This window comes from Puma concolor, chromosome B3 (genome assembly GCF_028749965.1).
Source record: "Puma concolor isolate L17-30 chromosome B3, mPumCon1.1.hap2, whole genome shotgun sequence".
NCBI lineage: Eukaryota > Metazoa > Chordata > Mammalia > Carnivora > Felidae > Puma > Puma concolor.
The window spans coordinates 114829689-114852372 of record NC_141672.1 but is presented as its reverse complement, the minus strand read 5'-3'; the positions used below and the strand labels follow the sequence as shown (position 1 = coordinate 114852372).

General features: G+C 44.3%; 1 protein-coding gene across 3 annotated transcripts in view; it reads right to left on the bottom strand.

Annotated features, from left to right (window-relative positions):
* Window positions 1-22684, bottom strand: part of THSD4 (thrombospondin type 1 domain containing 4) — a 570947-nt gene that overhangs the window by 311602 nt on the left and 236661 nt on the right. For all 3 annotated transcript variants that reach the window (XR_015252788.1, XM_086711100.1, XM_086711101.1), the window contains one exon: window positions 469-605. Coding sequence is in view for 2 of the 3 variants with exons in the window: in XM_086711100.1 (XP_086567226.1) it covers window positions 469-605 (137 nt within the window). In the remaining variant the exon portion in view is untranslated. The remainder of the gene's footprint in view (window positions 1-468; window positions 606-22684) is intronic.

Here is a 22684-nt window from a genome sequence, read left to right as displayed (position 1 = left end):
GGTTGAAAATTCCCGTTTGAGGTACTCCTCTGCTACAAAAGGCAGGGAACACCTTTCACTTGGAAGCCTGCCCATCTGGTGGGAGGCAAGAGATAGAAGACACACCATGCCCTTAAAATGCCACCCTCATGATGCCCACCGTTTCTTGACTGATCTGGCAGTGCCTTTCATCACCTCCACTTCAAAGGCGAGGAAGGATCACCGAGTCCCTCTGGATGCACAGGGTGTACATATAAATCACTCAATACTTGAAATACCAGACCGAGCCGTGGCGACTCCCAAGGATCAAAAACACAGAGAGGACCAACCTGCCCTATTTTAGCCTGCTTCTCCCAGAGCTCGTGGTTCCGTGCCCCTGTGGGTTGTGGGGCAGCAGCAGGTCACAGCTTGGCCACCCATAATGGAGTTGGCAGTCTCAGATCAAACACCCTGAGAACGTGCTACAGACACCCAGCCCGGGGCACTTACCTTGCACTGCCCAGACACGCAGATGGCCGTGCCATTCTGGTCACAGGGGGTACCGTCAATGACCTTCTCGGCTTGCCGGACATAGAAGCGGTAGCCCATCGCCTGGCAGTTCAACTCACACTTCCGATTGCCCTTTACTACCAAAAAAAAAAAAAAAAACAAAAAAGAAAGAAAAAAAAAGCATCTTTTTTTTCTTCTGGTATTCTGCACTGAGATAAAATTCACACGACATAATAGTATAAAAATAAACATTTTAGCCAAAGTGTACAATTCAGTGGTGTTGAGTCTATTCCCAATGTTGTACAACCATCACCACTAATTCCAGAGCATTTCTGTCACCCCCAGAAAACAGCCCTGGACCTGTTTGCTGTCATTCCCTCTGGACCTTGGCAACCACCCATCTACTTGCTATCTATGGGTTTGCCTATTCCAGACGTCTCATAATCACACACTTTAAAAAGACTGCATCAGGGGCACCTGGGTAGCTCAGTTGGTTGAGCATCTGACTCTTGGTTTCGGCTCAGGTCATGATCTCACAGTTTCATGAGTTCAAGCCCCACATCAGGCTCTATGCTGGCAGCACAGAGCCTGCCTGGGATTCTCTCTCTCCCCCTCCCTCTCTCTCTGCCCCTCCCCCACGCACGCTATCTCTGTCTCTCTCAAAATAAATAAATAAACTTACAAAAATAAAAAATAAATAAATAAAAACTTCATCCAAGTTACTAGATCTCCCCACAGTTGCTGGTCGAGGGAAGGGATTGTGTCTTGATCTATGGGCATATAGTAGACATTCGATGCGGAGCAGATATCATAAAGGGATTCTTCAAGAATCCCATGATGCACATAATAGACTCCACTTTTAGAAGTCCTCCCAAGTTTTAACATAGTCACAATTATATCTTACTTATCAGCAATCACAGTGAGCACACAATTTTTATGTTCTGCTTTAAAAAAATTGTTACTGAATATCTACGCAATTATATCATCTTTATGTTCTTTTAAACGGCTAGAGTTTCCTGTAATAATTCCTCCATTATGAGATATTTAAGTGGTTTCCGTATCACCTTGGGTTGAAATCCAAAGTCCTCAGCAAGAGATAAACCATCTGTCAAGAACTGAATCTTGCCTACCTTTATAGTCTCATTTCCTACTGTTTCTCCTTACATCCTTGCTGCGTACCCAACTAAGCACTTCCTCTCTCCAGCTATTGCTTAACTGTTCTTCTGCCTTTGCCTTACTTGGCTAGTACCGGTTTCTACTTTGCTTTCGTTCCCAGGTCACTTCCTCTAGGAAGCCCTCCGTGGATCCCGACCTTGCCTGTACATCCAGCCATCTGATCTGGCCCCCTCTACAATAAGGTTAACCAAACTTCACTGAAGCAGAGTCTTGAGGGACCACAGGGACATGCCTGGCGTATTCACTTTTGTACCGCCAGCATCCAGTACAGAGGCGGGCACATCGCAGATGCTCTACCAATCCCTGAGGAATAAGAGGAGGGATGAATAAGTAAATACTGGCCTTTTTAAAATTGTACATTTTGCCTTTCTCTCGTCTCCCCCAATGAGATATATTCCCTTACAGAGTCTTTCTCTATATTTCTGTTATTTCACACCGAGCCTGGCACACAGTCAGTGCTCAATACATGCTAATTAATTACTGCTGCTACTAATATCTTCAGAACAATTTAGTTGCCTCCAAAATAAGAATGAGAAAAATTTTCAGGCAAGATGTATTTCCATATCCAAAACAGACAAGCCAAGTACATACTGGCTTTTTTTTTTTTTTTTTTAACTGTTTTTGGAGACAAGACTAACGCTTTGCTCAGTCATAGACAGCATGTTCCAGGGTCATGCCTTTGTCTGAAAATCTGATTACTGGATTGGATAACACTGACTCTTTCCTACACAACACAATACATCATATTTTCCCCAGTGTAGCTGCCTGACTGTCATAGCAATGAACTTCACTCCAAAGCCACTGAAAACCACTAACAGGAAATAACATGGAGCCTCTGGGACCACATGGTTTAGGGAACACTGAATCTTCTATGTATGTTAAGCTCTATCTTAGAAGTCAAGAGGCAGGGTTTCGTACCCTGGCTGCCCAAAAGATAGAAGAGGTGATCTTGGAAAAATCCAAGAATACCAAAGATGGAAGTGCCTTCGGGAATTATCTAAAACCAAGTCATCATTTCATAGATTAAAAACATACCACCACAAAGGCCTAAGAAAGGAGGTGACAGGTTAGAGGTAAAGTAGTGCCCAAAGCTTGCTTCCTCAGGTCATCTATCTACCTGGACCCTGCTTCTTCCTTCCCAGCTCTTCATTTTCTGAAGTGACAGCAGGAACTATCCAGGTGCATTGCATTTCAAGTAATAACAGCGTCTGAGAGGCAGCCTCAGGAGGGGCCAGAGTTTTGAGTTCTCACTTCTCCTGGCTCTCTCCCAACTACCTCTAGCCTTTGGGATACTAGCTTTTGCAGCCACAATTTTATTTCTCCCTATTCGTAACCATACTACAGAACAACATTCTGAGAACATTCTACATACTACAGGAGAACATTCTGGCTGAATGTGGGGCAATTACGGCAGAATCTCCAAAAAGCTACATGAAAGTAACCTGGAGGACAGGCCTGAAGTCTACACCTCTCCTGCCACTAGGTCTGACCCTCTACCTATGTGGCTCAGTGTCCCTGCTGCCTCAGACTTGCAAGAAGGAAAGAGGGGGCTCCTAGCAGATAATAGACCCCTGCGGACAACTGACCGCCTATCAGAACTATCAGACCGCCTGTTGCCTTGGCAATGCTCAACCTAGTGTGTCTCATAAAAGTACACAAGGACTCACTTCTTTAGGCCCTGTGTATACTCCCCAGCCACCTTAAAATTCCACATAAAAATAGGGGCGCCTGGCTGGCTCAGTCAGTTAAGTGTCTGACTTTGGTTCAGGTCACGATCGCGCCGTTTGAGGGTTCGAGCCCCACATCTGGCTCTGTGCTGACAGCTCAAAGCCTGGAGCCTGCTTCGGTTTCTGTCTCCCTCTCTCTCTGCCCCTCCCCCGCTCATGCTCTGTCTCTCTCTTTCTCTCAAAAATAAATAAACATTAAAAAAAAATTCTTTTTAAACTACATTAAAACTATATTTGCAGGGCCTCAGATTAAGTTTTCTCATGGATAATCACTTCATTCCTTTTTTTCTTCTGTGAATATAATTATACTTCTCTATAGAAGAGAAGCCAAGAGCCAAGAGCGTCTTCTCTAAGCAGATCTTGGCTTGGTTTTACCAGCAGAGAGAGAGGAGGAAAACAGAAGAGTGGCCACCAGCGGGGGGGGGGGGGCAGTGGGCTGAGAGCAAAGCGGGCATCTCCTTCTCCCCCCGATTCTCTTGTTGCTCTCCTTCTCTGTCCTCCCCACCCCCAAAGGGAACACCTTTATATTCCACACACTGAGAGGGTGATTCTGTGTCCCAGGACCAGAAGCACAGCCTCACCTGGGAACTTGTTGAAAATGTAGATTCTGAGGCCACGCCTCCTAGTCCTGCATCAGAGACTCAGGCAAGCTATATTTTAAATAAACCCTCAGAGGGGTGCCTGGGTGGCGCAGTCGGTTAAGCGTCCGACTTCAGCCAGGTCACGATCTTGCGGTCCGTGAGTTCGAGCCCCGCGTCAGGCTCTGGGCTGATGGCTCGCAGCCTGGAGCCTGTTTCCGATTCTGTGTCTCCCTCTCTCTCTGCCCCTCCCCCGTTCATGCTCTGTCTCTCTCTGTCCCCAAAATAAATAAACGTTGAAAAAAAAAATTTTTAAATAAACCCTCAGAGTGATTCTGGTGCACACATTTCACAGCCACTGCTCTAAGAAAAATCAAACAGTGAGAGAAGAGCTAGAAGCAGCTGACCGTTCTTATTTTGAATCGAAGATGTTCAAATTCCACACCCAAGTTTCAAAGATAATATAAGCACTATCTGTAATTAAACTTAGAATTGCCAGGTATCTGGATCCATGATAGCTAAAAAAAATCTCTCTTCTTATTAAACTCTGGAGATCACACAAGAGAATTCAGGTTACTTAGAATAAAATAGCTAACAACTAAAGGATTTACTCTCAAATACGGTTCAATATTTAAATCACTCCCTGAACTGTGTCCCCTTGGAAAGCCCCCTGATATAAGAGTAAAGACATTTTTCAAGTGATAAAGGGCAAAGGAAATAGAAAAGGAATTAATAGTTACAAAATTTTGGAAGGTGGGAAGCAAAGGACTCATGGAAATGACGTAGCAGACCCAAGAAAACTGATCCTAAGCAGGAATTGAAGCATCGAAGCTACCTGGTATTGTTGCATCTCCAAGAGGTAACTTTGGAAATAGGGCAGAAAGGAGGCCTAAAAACGGGGGGAAAATCTGTAAGGGTGATTAAGAAGTAGTCAGCGATTCCATTTTCCAGAATGGTTAGCTAAAAGCCTCTGAAAATTAACTCCTTCATAAAAGCAATGAGAACACTGTCAAAAGACAGCTGGAGCAGGCTATACTACTATGAGACAAAACAGACTTTAAGACAAAAACTGTTACTGGAGACAAATAGTAGCATTTTATAATGACAAAAGAGTCAATGCATTAGGAAGACAACAACAGAGCTCCAAAGCACATGAAGCAAAAACTGACAGCACTGAAAGGAGAACTAGGCAATTCAATAAGAATAGTTTGAAATGTTGATACCACACTTTCAATAATGAATAGAATGACTAGACAGAAGATCAGCAAGGAAACAGAAGACTTGAGCAGCACTCTGAACCAACTAGACCTAATAGCTATCTGTAGAACATTCTACCCAACAACAGCAAAACACTCATTCTTCTCAAGTGTACCTGAAATAGTCTCCAGGAGGGAACACATGTTAAATAATAAAACAAGCCTTAATAAATTTAAAAGGATTGAAGTCATACCAAATATGTTCACTTGCCGCAATGGAATGAAATTAGGAATCAAAACCAGACAGGAGTTTGGGGATTTCAAAAATATGTGGAAACTAAACAACATATTTCTAAATAACTGATCAAGAAAAAAACACACACAAGGGAAATAAGAAAATACTTTGAGGTAAATAAAAATAAAAATACAACACACCAAAACTTATGGGATGCAGATATAGCAGTGCTTGGAGGAAAATTTATAGCTGCAAACACCCATGTTAAAAAAAAAATCTCAAATCAATAACCTAATCTCCCACATTAAGTACTAGAGAAAGAAGAACAAACTAAACCTAAAGTCAACAGAAGAAAGAAATCTAGAATGGAAATAAATTATATAGAGCAGGGAGAGGCAACAAAGAAAATTAATGAAACCCAGAGTTTGTCTTTGTAAAGATAAACAAAATTGACAAACTTTTAGATCGACTAAGAATAAAAAAGACTCAAAACACTAAAATCAGGAACGAAGGGGGAACATTACTATTGATTTTATAGAAACAAAAAGGACTTCTAACCAGGGCAGTTAGACAAAAAAAGAAAAAAGAAAAAAGAAAAAAGAAAAAGCATCCAGATTGAAAAGGAATAAGTAAAACTATCTGTATTCACAGATGACCTGATCTTGTATATAAAACAGACAATTTAAATGCACCAAAAAAGTATCTGAATTAATAAAAAAGTTCATCCAAGTTACAGGATATAAGATCAATATGCAAAAATCAATTGTATTTCTATACACTATCAATAAACAATCTGAACATGAAATTAAGAAAACAATTTCATTTACAACAGCATCAAAAAGAATGAAACGTTTGGGAATAAATTAAACACAGGAAGTTTAAGACTTATGCACTGAAAACTACAAAATATTTTTGAAAGAAACTAATAAAGACCTGAATAAATGGAAAGACATTCCATGTTCATGAATCAAAAGACTTAAGATTGTTAAGATGGCAATACTCCCCAAAGTGATCTATAGGTTCAACACAATTTCAGTCAATACACCAGCTGTCTTTTTTTTGCAGAAATTGACTGGCTGATCCTGAAATGGATAGGGAAATGCAAGGGACCAATAGCTAAAATAACCTTGGAGGAAGAAAAAGTGGAAGACTCATACTTCTTGATTTTGAATACTACGAAAGTACAGCAATGGAGACAGTCTGATATATAAATTGATGGAATAGAATGGAGAGACCAAAAATAAACCTTCATATATATGGTCAATTGGCTTTTGACAACAGTGTCAAGACAATTCAATGAGAGAAAAATAGTCTTTGCGATAAATAGTGTTGGGATAGCTTTGCATATCTACATGCAAAAGAATGAAGCTGGACCCCTACTTCACATCATATATAAAAATTAACTTAAAATGGAACATCAACCTAAATGTAAGAGCTAAAACTACAACATTTTTACAAGAAACCTAGGCATAAGTCTTCATGATAGTCAATTCATCAATGGTGTCTTAGATAATATGATATCAAAAGCACAAGTAACAAAAAAGTAGCTAAGTTGGGCTTCATCATAGAACTCCACTGGGAAAATGAAATAACAACACAAGTAATGGGAAAAAAATTTTGCAAATCATGTATCAGGGACTTGTATCTAGAATCTGTAAACAACTTTTATAACTCAACAATGAAAAGACAATTCAATTAAAAAAAATGGACAAAGAATTTGAATAGACACCTCTCCCACAAAGATACATAAATGGCCACCAAGCACAGGAAAAGATGCTTAATATCATTCATCATTAAAGAAATATAAATCAAAACCATGATGAGATAACATTTCACACACACTAGGATGGCTACAATTAAAAAGACAATAGGAAGAGTCGAAAAGGATGTAGAGAAATCAGAACCTTTGTACAATGCTAAAAGGACTGTAAAATGGGAGGGCTTTTTTGGAATAAATTTGGCAGTTTCTCAGAATGTTTGACACAGTGTTACCTTATGACCCAGCAATTCCACTTCTAGGTATACAACTATGAGAGATGAAAACACACGTCAAAAAAATGCGTACGTGAATATGCATAACAGCATTATTCACAATAGCTAGAAAGTGGAAGCAATATAAATGTCCCTCAACTGATGAATAAATAAATAAAATGTGTTTTATCCGTATGTGGAATATTATTGGACAACAGAAAGCAAATATGTACTGATACATGCTACAACATGGATGAACTTTGAAAACAGTGTACTAAATGAAAGAAGTCAGTCACAAAAAGTCACCTATTGTCTAATTACATTTATTTATTTATTTATTCATTCATTCATTTAATTTTTGAGAGACAGAGAGAGCACAAGCAGGGGAAAGGGCAGAGGGAAAGACAGAGAGAGACAGAATCCTAAGCCGCTTCACACTGACACGGGGCTTGATCCCACAACCCTGGGACTGTGACCTAAACTGAAATCGAGAGTCAGACACTCAATTGACTGAGCCACCCAGGTGCCCCTAATTACATTTATATGAAATATTCGAAATAGGCAAATCTATAGAGGCAGAAAGTAGATTAGTAGTTGCCAGAGGACAGAATGCAGAGCAAATGCTAATGGGTATGGACTTTCATCTTGGGGTCCATACTGAAATTATTTAGTGGTAATGGTTGCACAATTTTCTAACTATACTAAAAACACTAAACTGTAGTATTTAAATTGGTGGCTTTTATGGTATATGAATTTTATCTCAATAAAGCTGTTATTTAAAAAAAAAGGCAGCAGCAGCAGTTAGTTTCATAGATCTCCAGGAAATCAACAAATAAATAACTTAAAAAAAATTTCTGTTTCCAGAATGAAGGAGCCCATCAAGTGCCCAGGACAATGGTGTTAGGTGTAGGACTTGATTTTACCCTACTTGTAATTAATAAGTTAGCCTGTTATGTTTCATGGGTGTAGACAGAGGATACAAGACTCCTGAGTCAGAGGGGCACCTGGGTGACTTAGTCGGTTGGGAATCCAACTCTTGATTTCTGCTCAGGTCATGACTTAACAATTCCGCTCACATGAGCTTGCTAGAGATTGAGCCCCGAGGCGGGCTCTATGCTGACAGCACAGAGCCTGCTTGGGATCCTCTGTCTCCCTCTTTCTCTGTCCCTCCCCTGTTCACGTGCTCTCTCTCTCTCAAAAATAAATAAATAAACATAAAAAAAAAAGACTCCTGAGTCAGAGATAAAGGACTTTATTGCTCTTGGAAGAGCGAACATCACAAGCATTGGCATGTTTGTGTCAGTTCCCCTTGCCCCCACACCTCACAGGGACATTACACACGTAGGCAAGGAACACTGTGCTTGAGGACCCGATGCGTCTACAGGAAGCAATAAGGAGCCCTGCTCTTTTGTCCCGGATGGAGATGTTGTTCATTCTTCAAGGTTGCTCACTGAAAACACAATCTTGAGAAATGACCTGGTTTTAGGGTGGGCAAGGCCTGGCATTCTTGGCATACTCCACAAGACCTATAGGAACCTAAGCAGTGTCTCCCAATGAATGGATGATAATGAACAACACCAAGGCACATGGTTGTGGAATTTTAAGACACTTGGGACAAAGAAAAGATAACACAGGCTACCAAAGAGGAAACAACTAAAATGGTATTGTATTGGATTTCTCAACAACCACTTTGAAAGCTATAAGGTAACCGAGCAATGGCTTGTAATTTGTGAAAGTCATTTCTAGAATTTTACATCAATCACCAGAATTCCATATCCAGTCAAATTATCAACCTTTGAGAAAAAATAAAGGCATCTGCAGAAATTCAATTCTTGCACAATTTTCCTCTCATGGGCACTTCCTGGAGAACGTGTTCTACCACAATGAAAGAACAAACCAAGAAAGTAGAAGGTGTGGGATCCAGGAAATAGAAGAACTAATCCAGAGGGGATGCTCAGGACTGGGGTGAAAGGGGACCTTAACAAGACAAGTGTGTACGAGGCTAGGACTAGAGCAGATCAGAAGGGTCAAGGAGAAGGTGAAATGGAGACAATACTCAATTTTTAAGATACTGATATTTTAGGGGCATCTGGGTAGCTCCGTCGGTTGAGCACCCGACCCTTGGTTTCAGCTCAGGTCATGATCCCCAGGGTCACGGGACTGAGCCCCACAGTAGACCTCTACACTGACAACAGACGCATGTTTGGGATTCTCTCTCTCCGCCCCTTTCCCACTTGTGCATGTATGTGTGCATGTGTGCTCTCTCTCAAAATTAATAAAAACTTAAAGATATTGATAAATCAAATTACTGAAAGAAGATTCACATAATTTCAAAGTGCCTGAGGTTAAATTAGTGTGAAGTACCCAGAAAAGAAGACAAGGAGAAAAAGGTGTTTATTAACAACAAAGAAACTAAGGATTTCAGGAGGTGAAAAGTAATCACGGCATAGGGAATGGATGCTACAATGTGATGCCCAGATTACCCACCAGCACCACCCAATCCAAGTCAGAATTCCCCCTGCAGCTGGGAGTGCCCTCTGCTGGTAGCTCACAGCTGTGTCTTTCTGGAACTTGCCCTCAGTCTAAGGGACCTGCCTCACGAAAGGTTAAGCCTCTTCCCCAGGGATAGCCAAAGACTGCTCCGTGTGCTGGCACAAAGGCCGACCCTATCTCAATTTTGGGTAACTACGCAAGCTAGCCAGCACAGAGATGCGCCAATCTGCATCTTGCACCCCCACAGGTGCTGCTGTTCCAGGATCACTCCCCAGTAAACACTGGGCACGAATCTCCGTCTCAGGCTCTGGATCCTGGAGATCTGACCTAAGCTAGTACACCATATGGCTCAGCTGTGAGGAGCGTGCACATAGTCATGCTGTAACTATTCTAAGGTAACTATTCAAAGGTAACTATTCTAGCCTAATTACATAATTACCTCGAGGGGGTGTGGGATGGGGAGTGTGCACACGTCCGGAGGTAGGAGAGGATGATGAAAGAGGATTCCATCCTCGTCTTCAACAGAACATATTTGAAACCCGAGAAGTTCACAAGTAACAATGTAAGCAGTATTCATAGATACGAAGGTAAATCAAAAAGAACAGCTAAAACAGCTGGGGAGGAAGAAATACTGGGGGAGGGGCAACGTTTGTAGAACTATTTGTTTCTGTGAATATACACATGGATTAAATGATAAAAGCTAGGGGGCGCCTGGGTGGATCAGTCGGTTAAGCGTCTGACTTCGGCTCAGGTCATGATCTCACGGTTCGTGGGTTCGAGCCCTGCATCGGGCTCTGTGCTGACAGCTCAGAGCCCAGAGCCTGTTTCAGATTCTGTGTTTCCCTCTCTCTCTGCCCCTCCCCCGCTCATGCTCTGTCTCCCTCTGTCTCAAAAATAAAATAAACATTACAAATAATAATAAATGATAAAAGCTAATTTTAAAAACACGTAAAAAATTCAGGTTCAACAATTCAAGTTCGCAGAAACGGAGTCCTTGTGCACAGTTTCCGTGGATGGTAGGCTTCCTCCCATCTCTGTTCAGAATTAACACAAAACTGTCAGACTTCCCGCCGTCTTTTCGGGAACATTGCCTAAGTGCGACAGCAAAACAAAATGTTGCTCTCTAGGAAAGCAAAACGTTGCTGCAGTGTGGAGATCCTCGATTTTAGCTAGCAGATCCTGGATTTAAGCTAGCTTTGCTACTTCGGAGGTTTGCATTAGCTAGTAAACAAGAGTGGCAGCAAACAAGATTCAAACCTTTGCCAGAACTGCACATTTCTCCCAGGGAGAAATTTTCGGGTGAGGAAAGAGGAGAGATTCTGTGTCTAAACACACGAGGCTATTCTTAGAGAACGGGTAACATCTGTGCTCAGTTTCGGGTCCATTCAAACTTCACAAGTTCACTCCAAGTGTAGCACCGAAACCTTCAGTTCCCAGGCTCAAGTTCCGTGTTTTTTGGTGGAATATAGGATATCCCTGTTCAAGAAAAGCAGCCTCGTAAACGCAGCTCATAAAACTCGGACGTGGCAGGGTACTCACTCACATGCTGATGAGTGAAGTGTAAACGAATTAGAAACACGTGGATGCAATGTCTTACGTGTACGTGCAGGGTTGACATAAAATAAAAGGGGTTTGCTCAAAGCTGGGGGCAGGCTTTGCAGCACTGGCTGGCGGTGAATAATCCAGGGCACAGCCAAGCCAGACTTGACCTCTGCCAACTGCATTATCTATGCAGTATTCCTCTTGTTTATGACAAAGGATCTGCCTGCCCTTGAACTCCGCATTCTGGACTAGACGCGGGTGATTACTATTGAAGCTGCTTTCCCCCAGACTGCATTTTCCAGGACAAAGTTATGGAAAATAAGATGAGGAACATGTCTCAAAGAGCCCAGACGCTTCTCTGGAATTAGAAAACTGGTCTGAAAAAGTCGGAAGAGAAGAGCGACGAGACTGTCTAATTCTTAGCCTTTCCTGTTCTGAAAGGGAAACTGTTTGGGGCGCATTCTGTCATTAAAACTTAAATGCAAAAACATGCAGCTTATCAATTGCTAATACCCCTAACCTTCTATCCCGCACTCGTAACTATATCATTTAAACTTCAGAAGTTCACATGTTCTTACTTAACTGACAGCCTTGGAGATCTAAATGACTCACAGTGAACAGAAATGTCTTTTTGTAAATCCTGAAAAAGTATTGGCTTGATGTTCCACAGACGGTAAATTCCTCTTAGCATCGTTGCTCACACTTAAACACAGTTCGAGTGTGCGACGCTCGAATGCAGTGGTTCTCAAATGCCAGCGTATTCGGGATCACCTGGAGGTCTCGCCAAAGCACAGACTGACGGACTGACTCCATGCCTACAGTTTCTGATTGATTAGGTCTGGGGTGGAGCCCCAGAATCTGCATTTCTAACAAGTTCCCAGGCAATACCACTGCTGGAACCACACTTTGACAACCACTGCTCTAAGTGAGGCTATTGAACCAGGAAGGAGAACCCAGCCAGCAACCACACCACTGCTCGACACCCTGGGGATGCACCGCCAAAGCTGCCATAAAAAAATGATGCGCGACTGGCTAAATAAAAGGTTACAGTTCTACCCAGGCAAGCCGGCCCATCAAGACTGCAACCTTCAGGAGGCCTCGCAAGAAGGAAGTTCCCTTCTGAGCTGTACAGCCCATGCTGTGCAGAAGGCAGAGAGAGAAATGGAGCTTCTCTTTCCTTAGCATCTGCATTTGGATCTGGCTGCCGACCCTATTCCCATCTTTTATAATTTTTATATACCTACTGTTTATTGAGCACCTACTGAGTGCCACGCCCTTTGCTGATCCTAACTCAGCTAATCCGCACCTATGGGGGATGAGGGTCAGGCAAGCTCAGTGACTTGCTTCCGAAGCAAAGGTGGTAGGCGGCAGAGCTCCGAGTCGGGCCCAGGTCTGTGGGACTCCAAGGTGCCGGTGTTAACACTGCACCACTACCCACCCACTCTGTGCTGCAGCCCAAACCTGTTCCAAACTGCTGCCCTGCCAATGGGTTACAGCTGTGAACCACTCGCCCCAGAGTCACCTGCTGGTGGCTGCTAGCATTTCTTGGCTACCTGAGGACCTTGTGTCTCTTTCAGGATGGCCAGCTAAAGGAAGCCGGTTTCCTGCCTCACTCCAGTGGCTCCACAAAGTGGCCTTGGCTTCTGTTGCGGGTTTCTAAGGCTGAGCACCATGAGTGACTCTCAGTGGGCCCTCTCTAACTTCAGGGTGGGAGCTGCTCATCAGCAAGACCAAAGCATGATTAGAGGGTTGGAACTTCAGCTCCACCCTGACCTCTGGGGAGGGGAAGGGGCCGGAAACTGGGTTAATCACCAGTAGCCAATGATTTAATCACTCGTGCCTACATAAGGGATCCTCCATAAAAACGACAGGGTTCAAAAGTTTCTGGGTTGGCGGAACACGTCCTGGTGCTGGGAGGGTGGCGTGCCCACCGAGGGCCCAGAAGCTCTTCGCGCTCCTTCCCGCACACCCACCCCCCCGTGCATTTCTTCCATCGGGCTGTTCCTGGGTTCTATCTCCTTTAATAAACTGGTGACAGTAAGTAAGCTGTTCCCCTGAGTTCTGTGAGCCATTCTAGCAAATTATCGAACCTGACAAGGGGGGGTCATGGGAATCTCCTACTTGTACCCAAGTTGGACAGAAGTGGGTATAACGTGGTGACCCACTACTTGTAAATGGTGTCTGAAGTGGGGGGCAGGCTTGCGGGACAGCCCCTAACCTGTGGGGTCTACACTGACTCTGGGTAGTAGTGGCAGAACTGAATTCAATTGTTGGACATCTGGTTGGTGTCCACAGAGAATTAGAGAATTGCTTGGTGTGGAAAAGTCACACATTTGATTTCAGAAGTGTTGTGAGTAGAAGCAGATCTTGTGTTGTACCTGCCTTCTTCCCATGGCTTCCAGCTTCCAGTGAGGGTCTAAGCCTTCTGCTGGTGGAAGCCAGGCCATCGGCTGGGTTGACAACCACTGATACACCTTTCTAGGGCACGCAGTCACTTTCTTAGGGACAGGACACATTTCTGCCAGGGCAGCAAGCACTCGAGAAACCTCTTTCACTCCCTATATCTGCTCTGCCACCAGGCTGTCATTCATTCATTCTGGATTCTTCTCTTCCCCTTCACTTCTCCTGCCAAGCCCCAGCCCAGGTCCTCATCAGCCTGTGCCAGAAGGGCTTCACAGTCTCCTAACTGATTTCCCGGATGCCAACTCCCTCCCTCCCTTCTCCCCATTTATCCATCTTAAACTATATTACCCCCCAAAACTTCCTTCTTCAGGAAAGAGGCGTGACCCTCTCAAGAACCTGTCCTAGCCCTACACTCTTCTCCCACGAATCCTAAATGACCACCCTCCCCACTCCAACGCCCTTTCTCCGAATGCCCCATGCCCCTCCTCCCACCATGGCTTTGCACTTCATCTTGGTTGGTGTCTCTCGCATTCTATTCTCTGCTTAAACAAATTCTACCTGACCTTCCAGATGTGGCTCAGTCCACCTGCTCCCGGAAGCTTCCCCGGACTATACTCGCCCCACTGATCTAGCAATCTCTACTCTAAATAGAGTTTCACACCTAGAAAGAACCTATCACTTAATTCTCTCAATTTACACAGCAGAAAACGGAAGCTCAGAAAGGGGAACACATTTGCCCAGAGTCATGCTGTTCATCAATGACCTCAGCACACTTAAAATGCAGAGGAACTTCTCAATTCATAATAATGATGCCTCACAGGGCTAGTTAGGTAGTACCCGCAGCGTACCAAGTGCTGTGTGAGACACCGCCCGGGCATTATTCCCCCTTATCCTCAGAACTCCGCAAAAGAGATTTATTATTATTATTATTATTATTATTATTATTATCCCATTTGACAGGTGTGGCACCGAGGCCCAGAGAGGTTAAGTACCTTGCTAAAACCTGCACCACTAGAAACTGGTGAAGTCAGCAGGGTTCCAACCCAGGTTTGACCCAGAAGCTGAGTTCTGACTCATTGCCTACTGAACCCTGACTTCTTTCATCTGAGTACAAAATTATCTCCCTAAATAGAAGCTCACTTCTCTGAGGTAAGGGACAGCTCTTCACATGGTACCAGGTATGGTGCAATGCTCATGCATTCACCCAAAAAATACTTAGTAGGCACCTACTGTGTACCAGGCTCTGGGCCGGGATCTAGGTATGAGCAAGATAACGAGGCAGAGTCTTTGTCCTCATGGGCAGTCCGCATCCATTCATTTTATGAGTTCGTTCGCTCAGCCAATATTTACTGCGAGTCTACCTTATTCTGGTACTATCGAAAGTGCCAAGGAAATGATAAGAAAAAGACACCGAGTCCTTGATCTAGAGCAAGTGCACGACCAAGTCCTTCCCTGGTCTCACAGGGAAGGCAGCCGCTCACTAGCCATTCACACAACCGTGAGACTGTAACCGGAAGGACGGTTTAGTGGGTGAAGGGGCGGGGAGGAGAGAAGGACCTTCAAGGCAGAGGTATACACGTCTGGCCACAGCCGAGGGGCAGGAGCATGGCCCCCTCAAGGGGTGAGAGACGTCTCCACGGCTGACGCAGAAAGCGAGGGCAGATGTGACGAGAGGGGTCTGTGGAGGCAGAGCCAGGCCGCGCGAGACCATCGTTGTCACAGAAAGAAGGAACACACATGTGTAGAGGTCTACGAAGCACCGCGGCTGGTGTTCCTCGCACGCTTCCAGAGAGCTGAACACAGAACAGCAGTAGCTTCCTGTTTGGAGAAAGTTGCTAGACACGCAGTCTCCTGGGAATCGGAGAGGCCCGCGTTGTCCGAGTTGCCCAACCTCTTTCTGAAAGGTTTCCTTTTTTCTCTCTTGTCACAGTAAATCTACGGCTGGAAAAAGTGACTGAAAACAAATCCCACTGTGGAAAAAACGGCACGCTGTTCAAAACTCTTCAAGCTGTGGGACACGTAGTGTTACATCTTAACATGTTACATTTAATAAAAAAGAAACGTTTCAAGGGCATTCTGTCAGTAGAAGGCCGGGTCTGGCCAAGTGTCAGGAAAGCAGCCTGACAGCTGCCTAGAAGCAGGAGGTCATAACCGGTTTCTTACAGCCTGGGAAAACACACATCTATCGGAGCGGATACGGAAATATTAATATATGGAATATACACATATCCTCCAGAAAAATGATGTGGCTGGGGTTTTTCCTTGTCAAGAACCGAGGACGTTGAGAGTTCTGAGAAGAAACTCAGGGCAGGGAACTCTGGTACAAATGCCATGGAGAGTAGAAGTCTCAGAAGATGGAGAAATCCAGAAGCAGAGGAAACGACATCACCTGTGCAAGTGATACCCCAAGGAAGGTGGCTTGACTTCCCATCTCCTGCTATTATCATCTTAGCAAAATATGCATGGGCGTATATGCACGTGTGCATATGTGTACATGTGTGTATATGCATGTGTACCACATGTTATGTCGATGTGTGCATATAATGTACATATGTGGGTGCATGATATATGTATTATGTGTATGTTTGTGTATGTGTGTACCAGTTCGTGAATGTGTGTGTGTGTGTGTGTGTGTGTGTGTGTGTGTACACATGTATCTTCTAGTCTCATGGCACCAGGCCAAAGCAATCAACAGTGATAAAAATGAGGTGCCTCGGCGGCTCAGTCGATTGAGCATCCGTCTTTGGCTCAGGTCATAATCTCATGGTTCGTGAGTTCGAGCCCCATGAGTTTGAGCCCTGCATTGGGCTCTCTGCTGTCAGTGGGGAGCCTGCTTCAGATCTGCTCTTCTCCTTTCTCTCGGCCCCTCCTTCTCTCTCCCTCTAATGTTTAAGTAAACATTAAAAAAAAAAAAAAGAGTGATAAGGACACAACATGGGCTGGTCCATAAGGTGGAAAAACTTCCTGCATGAATGTGTGGGCAGATGCAGAAAAATCCCCAGGCCTGAACACCAAGCAGTGGTTCTAACAAAAGCTCTGTCTTCTTAACACTTCAGAGCAGACATGGTAAAACATTGGAAAGAGGTTTCAGCAGGAAGAAAGTTGAAGAGAGGAAAAGTTGGAAAGAGGTTTCAGCAGGAAGATGGCTTCAGGGAAAGAATTAATTAGTGTGACAAATTCTCAGAATTCGGTGGTGGGGGGACCGCAAGGGACCCCAGCTTATCTCTCAACGTTTGACAGAAGCCAGTGAGCTGGGCACTGCCCCTGTGAACTGCCCTTGCTCATTAGCAGATGCTTTGCGCCTGGAAGGCAGCGGGAGCTCAGCAGGTATTTCTTGAAGTGATGCTCTCTCATAGCATGCTCCTTCCCAGCTCTCTGGAGGGCTCTCGGGCTCAGCTCTCCCTGTTACGGTTTAATAACACCAACCGGAAGAGTGACTTTCATCGTGTTGCCATTCTTATGACAACCTTTCTGAGTTCTTCATTGTCCTCGGAACATTCACCTAACATGGGTTTCAAGGACATTGTTCTCTACAATTGGATCGCTAACTACTTGATGGTTATTTTCACTGTTCTGGAAACACACCACAGGCACTCTCACCTTTGTGGCTCTCTTTCTTTTGTTTACCTAGCCAGAATGTCCTTGACATTCCAATACGCCTACAGAAGCCTCACCTTTAGCATATGTTTGTGAAATGCACACACATAAAAATTGTGGCAAGTGCTGTGGAGGCAGAGCCCACGAGGGAATGTGGATAGGGAAGTGAGTTCTGAACTGGAATCTAAAGGAAGAGTTAGTTTATTAGGGAGGGGATGGGAAGCAAGTCATCCTGAAGCAGTGGTACCAACCTATGCAAAGGCCCTGTGGCAGGAGGTGGAATGGAAAGAAGGTCAGTGTTGCTGGACAGCAGAGAGTAAGACAGCCAGCAAAGGTGGCTCTCCTTTAAGTCCACAGTCCTCATAACCTCTTCGGATTGAGCTGCTAGATAAAATGCAAAATGCCCAGGAAAAATTTTCAGATATATAACATATATTGCATGGGATATACTTGTACTAAATTAATTTTTTTAATGAGTCTGAAATTCAAATTTAACTGAGCCTTCATCATTTTTATTTGCTAGCAGCCTTACTCTGGATACAACCAAAGGACATATTTTCTATACAACTCATTTGTGTTCTTCATCACAATGGGTCTTATTTTTTAGCGGGCTCGATGTCTTTCTGTCTCTGATGACTTCAATCAGAGAACCTTAGAGCAGGAAAGGTCCTTCTGGAAACCAGCCAACCTGACCTCCTAATAGTCAAGAATAGGAGGCTTAGAAAGGTATCCGGAGCTGCTCGAGGTCATAGATAGAGACCCCACTAAGGCTTCCTTCATGCCTACCTGCCGTGCCTAGGACAGCCCTGAGCACATTACAAAAACAGCTTCATCAATTGCCCAGTTGAATTAACAAGCTCATTTACATGCCTCTGTACAGAAGGGGCTGAATAGGCACAACCCCAGACAGCCAGGAGCTTTCCAAACAAAATAAACAGCAAGCCAGACAGAGAAGGGGCCATTTGCACATGCACAAACACGGGGACAGACACAAAGGACCCCAGCAAGTGGCTGCTTCAACCAGCTACATTGCTGCCTTTTCCTGGAGATTCTACAAGAGCCCAGAACCAAGGCTCTCCTCCGCGGTGGCTTGGTGAATTCGCTCCTGCGTGGTGGCCCATTGGATTTCCATGGCAAGTGTGAAAAGTGATCATTTTTAAGATGAAAACGGTGACCCTGAAGGGACTCACCAGCCAGCCTCATTTGTCCCTTTCAGGCCCCTGTTATTTGCTAAGAGACTTTTTTTTCAGGCTCTCTCTGCAGGCAGAACACGTCCTGTCCAAATATGCACAACCGCCTGGAGAAAAAGGCAGGGCGGGTCCCTCCACCACTATTTACCAAACGAATGCAGCCCTCCACATTCAACTCCACTGAATGCTGGGGATAATCCCCCTGAGTAAGCTTGGCTTTCATTCCGGGGACTTTAAAAGACGTCAATCCATCCCAATCACAATCAAATGCAAGCATTTCACTTTTCGAAGACAAACAAGGATTTGGACAAATGAGAAGCGGAGGTTCCCTTGTGGAAGCATGAAAAGGGAATTCAGCAGCCCCGGCTCCCTCTCAAAGGAAGCACCGGGAAGGATGTTCTTGCTGTGGCCACACAAAGTGTGGCATGAGCTCATCATGCCAGAACCTAATTGAAACCTCAGGCTGAAACAGTGTTTTGTGATATTTGGGGGGAAAGGATGGGCAAAGACAAAGAGGGAAAACAAAGTATGTGTACAGAGGCAGCATGCAAAGCAGCCCACTTCTTGACTGTGGGGCAATTTGGACGGTGGCCACTGAGTTAAATGAGGTGTAGCCTTCTTCCTCTCAAACTCACTGAGACCCAAAGCCGTTTTGCAGAACTCGCTGCTGCCAGCATCATGGCTCCACAGCCAAGGCCTTTCGGGCCCATTAGGACCTTCAAAATGCAGCTGTGTTCAGAGAAATGCAGCAGAAGAGAGGCCGGTCAGACCTGTGGACAAACCGCCTAGCATTCGTGAATCTACCGACAGGCTTCGAGATGAAGGAAAAGAGCGGGGATTTTACACATCCTTCACTGGGTCTGAATCTGAGTCCTGTCACACACTAAGCTTGGGCCATTGGACACATTATGTCCCTGAACCTTGCGTTCCTTGTCTTTTAAAGCAGGTATGCCAATGCTTACCTCGCAGACTTGCCTGATAATCACGTAAGAGAACGCTTGTAAAAGCGCAGGCACTCAATGAACATTCACGTCCTTTCTTCTCCCCTGAAACTAGATGCCCAGGGAAGTGGTGGAATGTCTGCTTCTGGAAGCTTTACCCGAATCGCAGACACAGAACTAGCTACCTTTATCTCACGTGGCGACCCCTGGCAGGGGAAGCATGGGCTCGGCGGTAGTCCCCAGCAGTCCCAAGACTTTATTAAAAGTATGCCTTTGCTTGTAGGTCATTCATTGATGTTTGGCGGTCCCCAAACCAAAGCCCTTCTGAGCTGCCTCTTCCGTCAGTGTTCTTTGGTAACTGTCGTAGAAGGATGGCCCAAAGCTACAAAATGCCTGGAGGAAGAGCCGGGAGGAAGGTCCCACGCTCTCTGGGGGCGGTGCAAGACTCGAGCTGCTGGGCAGCCAACCCTTGGGGTTTGCCATTCGGGATCTCGTTACCCCATTTGCTTCCTTATGGTTCTTGCAAGTAGCCACCGGCAAGTTGCACTTCGTTCCTGGATGTGCGCAGAAGAATGGTTTTAATCTTCCTTCTTCGGAGCGTCTGCTGGGCTCTGAAGGGCCCTACTCTCCTGCAGTTCAACCATCAGCCACTGACACACGCAGGTCTCGGTGGGTGAACTCTGTCCTCAGTAAAAGTTCTCACCAACAAGCACACTCTGCCTTAATGAAAAATTTGTGAGGACAGACCTGGAAACCTGGAAAGAATGTGCCCCAACTATAGCCATAGCCAGTAAACCTCTGTGATATTGGCTCTTCTCCTCACTGCCCTACTTTACTCTGACCAGGTAGCTATATCCTCACGCTCTGGTTTCCTTTGGATAGACTGAGCCATCCATAATTACCTACAAAATTGGGGGAGAGACCAGAAGAAGAGAGAATTCTCCTTAAATGCCCAATATATTTTAAATGAAAGGATGTGATCTTTTCGACTGAGTGATCCAAGTTATTATCTATCTCTGTCTCACTTTACTCTGATCAGGCTCCAAGAAAAATTCCTGGATAATCCAAGAGTAAACTACTCCCCAGGGCAAAACACTGGCAAATGGGCAAGCACAAGTGTAGACCAAGGACAATCAGACTGCTGCAGGCCAGGGGGAGGTTATATGACGGAGTAGACACAGGAAAACACAACACGGTAAAGGTTACACAGTAAAGGAAAGTCCAATCTTCCACAGTTTGTCTATGCAATCTGGAAATTTTCCAGTGGTTCTACCCATATTTCTACATCCCCTCTATTCCCCCCTACCCTGCCTTCCTTGTCTAGATAAAGCCATACAAAGAGTTCACCAAAAACAGATAGTTTCATGAAGATCAAAAGAGATAACATAAACAGAGAGGAAATGTGACATAAGCTCTCCTAAACCTTTGGCTTAGATTCCACTGTGCCCATCCTGTGTGGTTTTCGATACTGGGTGTATAGCAGCAATGCTAGCATTTCCTGATTTGTATCATTTTATCTGAAAATGCAGGGATTGCTAAGAATACATTGTTCACTCTGTTTTATTATTAAAAATAGACCCAACACCTCACACCCATTGGGATGGCTATTATCAAGAGAGAAAGAAAGAAAGAAAGACAGAAAGAAAGACAGAAAGAAAGAAAGAAAGAAAGAAAGAAAGAAAGAAAGAAAAGAAAGAGGAAGGAAGGAGGAGGGGGAGGGAGGGAGGAAGGAAGGAAGGAAGGAAGGAAGGAAGGAAGGAAGGAAGGAAGAAAGAAAAAAGAAAAGAAAGAAAGAAAGAAAGAAAGAAAGAAAGAAAGGGAAAGAAGGAAAGAAAGAAAGAAAGAAAGAAAGAAAGAAAGAGGAAGGGGGAGGAGGAGGGAGGGAGGAAGGAAGGAAAGAGGGAGAGAGGGAGGGAGGGAAGGAAGGAAGGAAGGAAGGAAGGAAGGAAGGAAGGAAGGAAGGAAAAGAAAGAAAGAAAGAAAAAGAAAGAAAGAAAGAAAGAAAGAAAGAAAGAAAGAAAGAAAGAAAAGAAAGAGGAAGGAAGGAGGGGGGGAGAGAGGAAGGAAGGAAGGAAGGAAGGAAGGAAGGAAGGAAGGAAGGAAGAAAAAAGAAAAGAAAGAAAGAAAGAAAGGGAAGATAAAAGAAAGGAAAAGATAAGAAAATAAAAGAAAAAAGGAAAGAAAGAAAAGAGCAAGTGTTGGTGAGAACAGAAGAAACTGGTACCCTGTGCACTGTTGATGGGAATGTAAAACAGTGTAGTCACTATGGTAAACAGTAAGGCGGTTCCTCAAAAAAGTAAAAATAAAATTACCACATAATTCAGCAACTCCACTTCTGAGTATATATCAAAAAAAGTGAAAGCAGGGTCTTGAACTGATCTTTGTAAACTTATGTTTACAAAGCGGCCATTACTCAAAAGAACCAAAAAAGTATCAGCAACCGAAAACAGAATAGTATTTCCAGGGGTTGGGGAGTGGGGAAATGGGGAGCTATCGTTCAACGTTGAATAGTTTTGCAAGACGCAAAGAGTCAGGAGAGGGGTTGCACAACAGCGTGAATGTACTTAACACTACTGACCTGTACACTTAAAAGTGGTTAAGACGGTAAATTTTTGTTATGTGTATTTTGCCACCATTCAAATGTTTTTTTAATATTTATTTATTTTTGAGAGAGAGGGGGGCAGAGAGAGAGGGAGACACAGAATCCGAAGCAGGCTCCAGGCTCTGAGCTGTCAGCACAGAGCCTGATGTGGGGCTTGAATTCATGAACCTGAGATCCTGACCTGAGCCGAAGTCAGACGCCTAACCGACGGAGCCACCCAGGCTCCCCAACCACCGTTTTAAAAACATGGAGGCAACATGCCAGAATTCACACAAACCTTCCAAAGTCTGCCCCTTCGCATATGGGGCATTCCAAAAAAATCAAATGGATGTGGAGAACAAAGGCAAACGAATTGTAGATAAAATTAAATTTCCTTATAACCTGCAGCCCCATGACACATGACACACTGGGGGCCTCGCAGAGTGTAACATTCCTCTAGGAACTCCAAACTCTTTTAATGTTAATGCTTTTCTAGAGGGAAAAAAATGACCTTAGCCTGACAACAGCTAGGCCACCAGGATCCACTGAATCTTTAACATATGAAAGTCCATGGGGTCCTGTCCCT